At 41.1% G+C, this 12,404-nt stretch overlaps 1 protein-coding gene across 3 annotated transcripts in view; it reads right to left on the bottom strand.

The window, feature by feature from the left end:
* The window catches only part of BLTP3B (bridge-like lipid transfer protein family member 3B), a 69,055-nt gene that overhangs the window by 40,708 nt on the left and 15,943 nt on the right, over positions 1-12,404 (bottom strand). For all 3 annotated transcript variants that reach the window (XM_079775859.1, XM_079775858.1, XM_079775860.1), the window contains 3 exons: positions 4,215-4,377; positions 1,400-1,438; positions 923-1,014 (listed from right to left, as the gene is read on the bottom strand). In XM_079775859.1, coding sequence (XP_079631985.1) covers positions 923-1,014; positions 1,400-1,438; positions 4,215-4,277 — 194 coding nt within the window. In that variant the 5' untranslated portion in view covers positions 4,278-4,377. The remainder of the gene's footprint in view (positions 1-922; positions 1,015-1,399; positions 1,439-4,214; positions 4,378-12,404) is intronic.

The following is a 12,404-nucleotide window of genomic DNA, read 5'->3' as shown; positions in this document are numbered from 1 at the left end:
AGTTTCCAAAGGGAGAGATGGGAAGGAAGGGAAACCCTGGAATGGAGAAAGCGTGAGCAAAGGCACAGGTAAGTAGGAGAGCAGAGCTTATAAGAATGTTAAGTAGTACAGTATAACTAGAATATAAACTATCAATATATTTTGGCTGGAGAAAAGGTAAAAGTTTGCCCAACTAGTATATTGTTTCCATGGTCATCAATCAATATGACTATTATTCCTAAATCTATGTCTTCATCCAGATCTGGAACTTCAGACTGTAAAATTCAAATGTCCCCTGGGGAGCAAAATTGGCCTCAACTGAAAACCAATGAGTAAAATGAAAATTTTTCTGATAAAACTAAGTCACAAAATCATAGGCTTTTATCTAAATCCAATTTGCAAGCATTCTTTACTTAGTGAATTTTATAATAATCCAAAAGGTCTATAATTTTTTAGGCATCAATTTAACTCTTAAGAATCATAAAAGCTCCTTTGATGCATAGAATAAATGATATCCATCTGATTTATAGAATGCCTAAGCTGTTCTGCTTTCATTTTCTGCTACTGCTCTGCCTTTGATTGATCATTACTATTTAAATATCAAGAAAAATAAGATGAATACTAGTAAAAGAGGCTAAATTCAATTCTGCTACTTTTGTAACGTATAATGTATACTAAAACTGTACAATGTGTGATGGGAAAGGTGACTGAAATAGAGACTGTCTGAGGTTAGTGGATTTTAGTTTATGTTCCCTTAACTACAAATAATAGAGATGATTATAGGTAAAAATAAAGTGAAAAAGAAAACACAAAACAATGAATGCATAAATCAACCAATGATTCAACCAATGGAACAACAAATCAACAAGGAAAAAAAATAGAGATGACTCTTGGAAAGAATTCCCTTTGCCAGTCATACAGATTAATGGAAATATTAGCTTACCTCTGTCCTGAAGCAGTTGCAATTGGTGATGGGCCATTAGGGTTTCGTGGTTCTTCACATGTACTCATTTCCATTATTACTTTATCTAAGGACTAATAGAAATGCATTAAAACTGTAAGCAATTAGGCATTTTATTTTATGTATATTATAAAAATATTTAAAACTATATCTTCTTTCATTTCTTTATGAGCTAAGTAAATATTAAGTGAAAAGAGTCATTTTAAGTGCCACTCTAAGGCCTAAAGAGACAAGTATCAAAACAGAAGACAATGTACTCAGTCCTTTCTCAAGGCACTTACTATATGGTGGGAAAATTGTGTGTTTTACAGGAGCCTAAGTGAAAAACAATAAGAAGTAGCCATATACTGCTGAGAAAATCATATTTTATACAAGTGCAATTTCTAATCCTAGAATGTGTTAATATTAAAAGCTACACGCTTAGATAAATGTTTATTTCTGAAGCAATTCAGAACTCACCAAACAGATGGGATGTGTTTTCAGTTTTGTCCATGGGATCTGAAAAAAAGAAGTTTCTCTCTTTAAAATGAATCATTAAAAAGATGTAAAACAGTAACCAACACAGTTTCTTTCTTAATATAGTGACAGATATACCAAATTGTATCAGATGACTTCTTTCTTAAATTGCAAAATAAAATAAGCAATTCATTCATACTCTTAAAATTAGACGTGTCTATCCTATATAATAAAAGGCTAATATGCAAACAGACCGAACAGCCGAACAACTGAACAACCGAATAACCGGTCACTATGACGTGTGATGACCACCAGGGAACGTGCGCGGAACATGACAGGCATCAGCTGTGGTGGGATGGTGGAGCAGGTGAGCAGGGGCGCCAGACCAAGGTGGGGCGCCAGTCGCTGTCATCGGGGCAAGCCTCTGGTGGTTACGGAAAATTCTTTGCTCCTGCGCGCCACAGTCCTGCCTGGTGCTTGCACCTGCCGCCGGCGCTGGCCCCGCTTGCACCCACTGCTGGCACCAGAGCCTCCGCTCACACCCACTGCTGGTGCTCGGCACCGGCCCCCATCGCTCGGCGCCATCAGCGGGTACGAGTGGTGGCTGCCGGCCCCGATCACCCATCAAGGCTTCTCCACCTCCCCCTGCTCCTGAGGGGTAGCAGTTGCTGCTCACACCTGCTGACTGTGCCAGCCCTGCTCGCACCCACTGCTGGCACCCACTGCTGGCACCGGCCCCAATCGCTCTGCACCTACAGCGGGTGCGAGTGGGGCCGGCACCATCAGCGTGTGGAAGCGGTGGCAGGAGCGGGGCTGCCGGCAAACATGGGACTGGGGGGGCCGTGGCAGATAGGCCAAGACCCGCCCCATGCCCACCATAGCCTCGCGGCCCACAGTTCCTTTCAAGGTGCACAAATTTGTGCACTGGACCCCTAATCTATATATATATAAAAGATTAAGCGACTACCGGACTGGCAGATAGGTATGACGCGCACTGACCACCAGGGGGCAGACGCTCAACACAGGAGCTGCCAAACTGTGGTGACTTGGCAGCGGCAATTCTCCGGTGACACACCCCAGAACTAGAGAGGAGGGAGCACAATTCCAGGGTGTGTCACTGGAGAATCACCCTCTCGCAATCCAGGACTCTTTGGGGGATGTCAGAAAGCCAGTTTCAGCCCAATCCCTGCAGGCCAGGCCCAGGGACCCCACCTGCCGGAGGGACCCCACTCACTCTGCAGACGACCTTCAAGCCATGTGGCCATCCCAGGTGTGGCCGGCTGGAGGTTGGCTCCAGGGCGTGTCAGGCCATCTTGCCCAGTCCTGCCCTGATGGCCACCTTCTAATTAATTTCCTTCCAATGTGCACGAATCCATGCACCAGGGCACTAGTATTATATAAAAGACTACTCATATGTTTAATCATCATTTTAAATAAAAATTTCAGGTTGTCTTAAATATCTTCTTTTCCCAACCCTTAAAACACATTTTAATTTCATAATTTAGTTAAGACTTCCCAGAAAAGCATAATCAGTATTTTGTTCACTTAACAATATTTTATATTCTACAATTCTGACCAATCTTTTTATAGATATTCAAGACAAATACAGAAGTGAGGCCATTGCTATAAAATGTAGGCAATATCAAATAAATATTATTCAAACATAACTTGCACTAAAATACCAAGTCATTGGAGATATTTGGGTTTAAGGAGGTTAGAACAAAAAATTAAAGGAGACTAACTTTTTTCCTACTATTTTCTCCTTGGTGCCCAATTTTAATTTTATGAAACAAATTAGCATTCACTATTTCCACTGAGCAGACTTGAAAACTAGGCCTACTCTTTAAGAACTAGAAGTGATATGACATTAGTGTCAAAGCAAGTAGAAATAAGTTTAAATTAGTAGTAATAATAACAAAAGACAACTTTAAAATCCTCAAAATAATAAACAAGTGAGAAAAAGAGATTAAACTTCAAATAAAAATATACAGATTAAGAAACTTATCAGTCCTTATGTCTTCATTTAAAATAAAGTGTTTACTGCCGAAACCGGTTTGGCTCAGTGGATAGAGCGTTGGCCTGCGGACTCAAGGGTCCCAGGTTCGATTCCGGTCAAGGGCATGTACCTTGGTTGCAGGCACATCCCCAGTAAGGGGTGTGCAGGAGGCAGCTGATCGATGTTTCTCTCTCATCGATGTTTCTAACTCTATCCCTCTCCCTTCCTCTCTGTAAAAAAAAATCAATAAAATATATTTTAAAAAAATAAAATAAAGTGTTTACTTATCACAAATTTAAACTGTCACATTTGACAACAAATCTTATAAAAAAATCTTTGAATATTTTACTAATAAATTCCCAATAATTTTATTTAATGTTAATAACATTAAATGTTTTAAAAATTAAAATCTATAATTTAGTAATTAATATGTTAGTATATGACTAAATTCATAAGGCACATATTCATGTAATTATTTAGACTAGGGCGTGGGGAACATCTGGCTGATGGGCTGAGTAAAGCATGCAAAATCATTTCGTCTGGCCCTGCCAAGGCATTAGGGGTGAGTTAACTAAATGTTTGACCAAATATAGCAGGCTAATTTTTGATCATTTTGTATGACCCTCGAATGATGTTATACATATCTAAATGGCCCTTGGCAGAAAAAGTTCCCCACCCCTGATTTAGACAAAGGTATTTGTCTTTTTAAACCATGTTAATAAAAATGCTTCTTTATAGAATTATCTAAAGCAAAATACTTATTTTAAAATATAGGGATGAAATAAAAAAAGAAAATGCTTTTCACACATATCAAAATCTCACCCTAATAGATGCTTTATTACAAAAAACTTTGTTGATAGCAAGCCATGTTGGCAAATCCAACATATTCTGGAGCACCTCTTCATCCAACTCCAAATTCTTCAGTTCACCTTCTCCTTTAAGGGTACTTAGATTTATCTTGTCAGGAGATAAATTTTTAGTAAATCTGAAAGAGAATATATATTGACATTTATTTTAGCATCCGTTATGGTAGAGTCATTCTTGCAAATATACAGAGCATTTAAAATGTAATAGCAGCACTAAGAAACCCAAAATTGCAGTGACAAGCTCTACTTTAATCCATGTTTTTCAACATAGTTTTATTTTTTGTTTTCATCTCTGTTGTCCGTAGCTCTATTACAGAAAACCTAGTATTTTTGTCATACATTTAAATCATATACCCATATGTAATCAAACTGTGGTTCTCCCTGTCTTGCAAATCTATGAGTATTTACTGAGTATCCATTGTTTCCCAGGCACTATGAAAGGCAGTGCATATCACATTTTGTTCACTTTGCTATACACTACATCACAAGAGGGAATATTCCTATTCCACTAACCAACCTACAAGGAAGGTTAGGAAAAATCGGACTCTTTAGAAGTAGGAACAGCAGCAGTAGTTGCCACCGTTCATTTTCTTTTTTTCTAATTTATTTTTTAAATATTTTTTTATTTTCAATTACAGTTGATATACAATATTATAATAGTTTCAGATGTGCAACCCAGTGACTAGACATTTATACAACTTATAAAGTGATCACCCTGATAAATCTAGTACCCATCTGACACCATACATAGTTATTAACCCTTTGCACTCGCTTGCTTTTTTTCTCGATTCCTTTATTCTAATGCTAACCGTGTCGAGTCACACTCGACATCCGAGTGCAAAAGGTTAAAAAACCAGTGACCCGGTGCATGAAATTTGTGCACATTAAAAGGGGATTGATTAATTAGAGGAAATATTTTAATATTGCTACTTACCCTTTCTCTATAATAGAAGTGTCAGAGATGAAAGAAAATCAGTAAAATGTATATGAAAACCTTCCTCCTGTCAGAGTCTGGGGCTCACCACGGGACCCAGAGTCAAGTCCCCGCCCACCCACGTGTGCCTCGAAATCGCGCGAGATCCAGACCCAGCCGGCCCACCCCCATTGGGCTAGATCCAGACCCCATCAAGACCCACTGGAGTGGGAGGTACGGCCTGAGGTCCCCCGTCAAGACCTGCCAGGTGGAGGGTGCAGCCTGAGGTCTCCCATCAAGCCCTGCCAGGCAGGGGCGCGGCCTAAGGTCCGCAACCTGGCACCAGGGCAGGGGGCGTGGCCTGAGGTCCCCTGTCAAGCCCCACCAGGCAGGGGGCACAGCCTCAGGTCCCCTGCCCCAGCCCAGCACCATGCAGCCTCAGGTCCCTGTTGAATGCTCGTTAAGGCTCGTTTCGGGAACTCGGCCTCTGCTGTGGGCGCAGCCATCTTGTGTTACGGAATCCCTGTCTCCACTGTGAGCGCGGCCATCTTGTTATGGCGTGATGGTCAATTTGCATATTCACTCTTTATTAGATAGGATTATTGACTATATTCTCTATGCTGTAATTTATAAGACAGGCCGTTTGTATGGAAAATCCACTGGAAACAACTTGGGTGGGCCAGAAGTTGGATGGGGTGGGGCGAACATTGTTAGCCAGATTGATGGAGACTCAAATATGGCTCCCCTCTGCTGGCTCTGTGAGGGGAGGGCTCAGCAAAGAAACAATGGTCTCTGGCAGCACTTCTGTAGGTAGAGGATAAAGCTAGAATGTCCCTGGTGCTTTTGAGCTGCTGCCCCAGCACTAGTGCTCAGAGCAAGTGAGTACAAGTAAGTCCACGTTAGCACTCCTTTTATTTTTATTGATTGATTAATTTTAGGGAAAGAAAGGAAGGGAGGGAGGTAGAAAGAGAGGAAGAGAAAGAAACATCAATTTGTTGTTCTACTTATTTATGCATTAATTGGTTAATTCTTATATGCCCTGACAGGGTGATCACTTTAAAAAAGTTACATAAAGTTTAGTGTTTCAGGGCCATACTCTAACCAACTGAGCTCCCCAGCCAGGGATGGCACTCCTTTTAGAATCATCCAGTGCTTCCCAGCTTTAGAAACTGACCCAGATCATTCTAGGAATAAATCATAGTACACACTAGAGGCCCAGTGCACAACAGTCGTGCACTGGAGGGGGGGGTTCCCCTCAGCCCAGCCTGTGCCCTCTCGCAGTCTGAGACCCCCTCGCTCCTTACCGCCCAATCCCTCTTGCAGTCCAAGGCTCTCGCAGTCTGGGACCCCTCGCTCCTTAGCGCCCACCTGCAGCAGAGGTGGGAAAGGCTCCTGCCACCACCACTGCACTCACCAGCCATGTACCCGGCTTCCGGCTGAGCGGTGCTCCCTCTGTGGGAGCGCACTGACCACCAGGGGGCAGCTCCTGCATTAAGCATCTTCCCCCTGGTGGTCAGTTCGTGTCATAGCGACCAGTCTTCCGCCGTTCGGTCCATTTGTATATTAGGATTTTTATTACATAGGATATTTTGTTCTAAAATGTCTCTGAGGTAGGAAATTATGCAACTCTATTTAGCAAACGATGATGGTGTTCTCTATGTGAGACTCGGGTTTACTGTATACCAGGCTCTTTGCAGGCATGCACTACTACCTCATCTAATTCCCAAAATTACCCATTAGGGTAAATACTACTTTTATCCCCACTTATTGCATGAGTAAACATAATGAGTAACTTATTTTCCTAATGTCACAACTAAATGATAATAACAGTAATAACAATAATAAATTTCACACATTTTAAAGTACTTTCATATACATTACTTTATATAATGCTTAAAGAAACCCCAAAATATATAAAATTGCTAATTTCACAGCAATTACTTTACAAAAGTGAAACGATATACAAAATTTACTGGCTAACAAGAGTTACTAGCTAGTCTTTTACCTTTTTCTGAAATCAAATAAAGTAGCAAAATGTACTGTGTTTTCACATGCCCTACACACCAACAAGAATATCAATCAATATGCACATGCTTCTCCATTTATGTTAAACCAGAATTCTTGAGCCATATTTTATCTATATTCGTATCTTCTCACGGAATGTCAACTGAGAAATACAAAGTTCATATCTAACCCATATTTGACCAATAATGCTGTTATAATACTTAACTATCAATCATATTTAGTTTAATACTATGAAGTTTCCTGATAGCCCAGCATTCCTAATAATTCAGAAACTAGTAGCCCATCGCACAATATCGCGCACAGCAGGCCGCCCGCCGCTTCCTCGGGAGCCGGTGGGAACCGCAGCGCACCGCCGGGAGCTGCACTGCTTCTACGGGAGGCGGGAGGGAGCCGTGCTGCCTCCACGGGAGGCGGGAGGGACCCACATTCATCCCGCGGGAGGCGGGAGGGAGCCGTGCTGCCTCCACGGGAGGCGGGAGGGAGCCGCGCTGTCTCCAGGGGAGCCGGGAGGGACCTGCGCCAATTCCGCGGGAGGCGGGAAGGAGCCGCGCTGCTTCCGCAGGAGGCAAGCCCGCTGTCTCCTCTCCGGGCCTGCACTCGGCCACGGAGGCTGCGGGCCGGCCCCCGTCCCTGTCCACTCCGGTTCCTGGGGGCCAGCCCGAGCCGGGCGCAGCGACGAAGCAAGCATTCCACCAGGCTGCTCGCACTGCCCGCTCTCAGCGGCCATCCCCCCGGGACTGGGGGACTCTGGTGGGGCTGAGAGGACTGGGCGCCGCCACCTTTGTGACGGAGTGATGGTTAATTTGCATATTACCCTTTTATTAGATAGGATGACCTACCACTTCCTTAAGGCAGAACATTAGAGCTAGAAGGGAACATTCAATAAGAACTAATTGCGGATTCACTATTCAGACACATACAGTGGCAAGCAGTACACTCAAGGTCCCTACTTTTGTGCAGGTTTCAGTTTAGTTGGAAAGATGGAAGATCAAATAGACTGTATGACTGAGAGAGCATACAGTAGGGAGTCTTAATACAGAGCTTCTTTGAAACAAGAACTTTTGAATTGACATCTAAAGGATGAGTAGTAGACACCAACTACAGAAGGAAAAGAAGGTGGCAGGGCAAGAAAGAGTATTTCAAGAAGAGGAAATAAAGCATCTAAAAGTTCTGAAGCAGGAGGGAGCATTGTATAAAATAGAACTAAGAAAAGATCAGCATGTGGAATGTAGCAAGAGGCACAGGACAGTAGAAGATAAATCTAGAAGGACAAAGAGGAAACCAATTATCCAAGGCCCTGACCATTTTGTTCATTAACTCATTCATTCAATTCATTTTAATTGATACAGCAGGTCCTCAAATAATGTCATTCTGTTAGAACATTGATGAGACACCACAGAAACTTAATTCTTGTTTATATCCATTAGCCTATGGAAAAATTGGTTTCATTATACATTCTTTCATCACAGTTCTAAGAACCTATTGACAACATTAAGTGAGGTCTTACTGTTGCTATAATTTAATAGGCACTGGGAATTTTAACAATTAACAAGATAAAAAATCTCTGTATTCATAGAGCCTAATGGGGGAAGTGAGGGGGGAGAACTAAAAAATACAGAGGACTAAAAAATAAGTTAAATATATAGGCTAAGTTCTGATATCTATGGAGAGAAAAAAATAAAGCAAAATAGTAAGACAGGAGGTATAAGCGGAGGACCTTTTAATTTTTTTAAGGGTGGGCAGGAAAAGCCTCATTGAAAATTTGACATTTGGGCAAAGAGCTGAAGGAAGTAAGGTGCTAGCTATGCAAATAACACCAGAAGAAAAAAATGCCCCAGGCAGAGGCAAAGCAAGGACAAAAACCTGAGGTGGAAACATGGCTTGGCATGTCTAAGGAACAGCAAGAAGGCCAATGTGACCGGAGGACATGAACAAGGGCAAGAGTAAAAGGAGTTGAGGTTAGAGAAATAACAGGGGCTAGATCTTGCAGGATCTTTTAAGCCACTCTAATGACTCAAACCTGGGACCTTTCAGTACACAGACCGACGCTCTATCCACTAAGCCAAACCGGTTTAGGCTCATTGATGTTTCTATCTCTCTCCCTCTTCCTTCCTCTCTCTGAAATCAATAAAAAAATAAAATAAAAAATAAAATTGCCATTTATTGGGGTAAAAAAGTAGAGGAAGAAATAAATTGAAATTAAGGATTAGAATTTAGGCTTTATAAAGGTTAGTAGTTGGATATACAAATCTCATTCATTAACTACAGATAGAAATTTTCTAATCACCAGTGTTATAGATGGTGTTCATGGTTGCAAGATGGAGATGGAAAATAAAATGGCTCAAAGACTGTGGCCAGGGATCATTAAGAGGCCAAGGCAATGTATAAGAAACCTTTCTGTTGAAAGGACACCGTATGTGATGGGTGCTGTTGATTCCTTAAGGTTAAAATGGGGCAGCCTGAACTTGCTTAGGATGCGATCTTTTCTCCGTATTTTACCGCACAGTCTTCTCGGGCTCAGGGAACCAGCAGCCACTGGAGCACCAGCTTGGCCATCCCACACAGCCAGACGCCACCAGGAAGCACAGAAATGCCAAAGCTCCAATGGAACCCATCGCGAAACAGACCCCAGTTCACATACTGGAGCGGAAACAAGAAAATAGTGGCACCTGTTGGACCTCAGCTGGGACTGTGCCCGTGGGTCTGTCTGCAGGGTTCCTGCACCCTGGCTGTGGCCCAATGGCCGAGGAAGCTCTGCAAGCCTTGATTCTGGAGTTACGGATCTTAGCACGTAGGCAGGTGCACAAAGGTGGAGTCGGAAATAGCAAGGTTAGACTGTGAGTGAGTGTGTGCATTTATACACATATATGCCCATTTCCCCCGTCTTTTTCTGAGCTGTTTGAGAGCATGCTCTACACATGACAGGATGCCCGGATACTCCCGTGTATTCCCCAAAAGCAGACACTCCTGCATAACAATTCTCCACCCAATCACGTGAGGAAATCTCCATTCAAATGGTATTAAAGTTCAATCCACAGACCCCATTTGAATTCTGACAACTTTGTCAACAATGTTCCCCACTCCCCACCCCCAGGATCCCATCCACCTAGGATGGGTCCTCTGTCATTCCTGTCCCTGACAGTTTTTCAGTTTTAATTAAAAATCATAGACTTTTGCCCTAAAAAAAAAATTAAATAAATAAAAATAAAGAAAGACCCACTGGCACTCCAAGTTAGGAGCCAGCAGTCCCAGATTGTGAGAGGGTGCAGGCCAGGCTGAGGGACAACCCTACCCATGCACGAATTTTGTGCACTGGGCCACAAGTTTTAGTATATTTTCAAAAGGGTGTTTGGATACCAAAAAGGCCAAGAACTATTGCCTTAAAGAAAGAAAATTAATCTTAACTATCCAGAAAATAAGTGATTTCCACATCATAATTTGATTTTTAATGTCATTAAATTAAATTAACTTATTAGTTAATTTAGGGTGGCTGCCCAGCTATGAGTAATTTCATCTTCCCAAAGAAAGGCTACAGACATAGGGAAAGTTGCAAATCTAAGACAGTTTAACATACTTTCTTGGTTACAGCTGATTGATCTAGAGTTTGACAAGGCTTCTAGGCTGTTTAACCAGATTCTTTGCTTCAAAATTTGAAACTAAAGCATTACCTTAGGATTGCGATGACAAATAATAAAGAATACATTTGAGAAGAAAAACACAGATCCAACATTTTAAAACTTACAGGTACAAAAAAATTCTTCCCCCCTCATGTTCCATTTTCCACAACTGGCAGCAATTCAAACACCCTTGAAAGGAATAAGTAATTGAAAGCACTAGCAAGCATCTCTAAACTATGGGCCCCTACAAGGATTGAATTTCTCATTGCATATTACAAGAAGCAATATCTTTGTGTAAGCAAACTTAACAAGTTCTGCTTGATTTTATTCAAAACAATATTTCAAGAAGAGAAAAGTACCTTACAACCACATGTTAAAGTCATATAAGAGAGGATGTTCTTGGAGATACTCCCCAAAATCTGATAGACTGCCAAATCCTTTGGCTAGGAACATCAAGTTATTAATCTGCAACTAATTACACCCTTTCACAGTCCAGGGACTTCAACATGCAGCCATAAAAATCCCTATATATACTAGTTATACAAGATTGGATTAGTTTCTTTATTTACATATCTATAATAATCAAAGGCTAATATGCAAATGATTGTGATGCCCTCACACCGTAATGACCCATCAGCAGGAGGCTGCGTGTGCAGTAGGTACGGGTGGGCAGGGCTGCATGTTCCACGAGGCGAGGGGACATGAAGCTGCATCCCCAACCCGGCACGGCTTGACAGGTGACATGATAATTTTCTTTCATCTCTGACACTTCTATTATAGAAAAAGGGCAAATAGCAATATTAAAATATTTCCTCTAATTCCCTCTTCATGTGCACAAATTTTGTGCACCGGGCCACTAGTTATAAAAATAATTAAGCCAAATAAATTTTGTATATTGGGTCCTGGGAATACTCAAAAAAGGGTAATTTATCATGAGTACAGCCTGATATATATATAGCAAGACTTTAAGCCAAATGAAAAACAAACTGAGTAAAGCCATAGGTAGTGTTCATATTAGCAAAAAAATATCAAATAATTTTATAAGTGGAGCACCTGAATACTTCCTCTAAAGTCCTCATTTTATAGTAGAGAATTATAACCAAATTTGTACAATTTTAACTTAAAAGGTATTTTCGTTAAAATTATTACCATACTGACCAATTTTCAATTCAACAATATTTTAGGATCAATTACCCTTCCATTATCATACTGATCAAATTTCAATGCAACTCAACATTTACTAGGCAGTATAGGAGTACATGGCAATTTTCACCCTCGATCTCAATTTGTGAGACTTATTAAATATTTAAGGCATAAGTATTATTATTATGAAACCTACAATGTCAATAATGGAACAATGATCAAGGAAGGTACACACATACTAAATTACCTTTCTTTTAACATTCTCAATTTACAGACTTTATTTGGCTTGGTTAGTTTTGTAATATGCATGTAAAGAATCAATCTTATCTAACCAGTTTTTCCACAAAAACATGTAAAGAATGGAAGAGGTTGAAAATTGGTAGGCTGTGAGCTATGTTTCACCCAGAGATATGTTTTGTCTGGCCTGCATAGTGTTTTTTAATAAACC

Source organism: Cnephaeus nilssonii (assembly GCF_951640355.1).
Source record: "Cnephaeus nilssonii genome assembly, chromosome: 6".
Lineage (NCBI taxonomy): Eukaryota > Metazoa > Chordata > Mammalia > Chiroptera > Vespertilionidae > Cnephaeus > Cnephaeus nilssonii.
The sequence above is the reverse complement of the archived record's forward strand: the minus strand, read 5'-3'. Positions and strand labels throughout refer to the sequence as shown.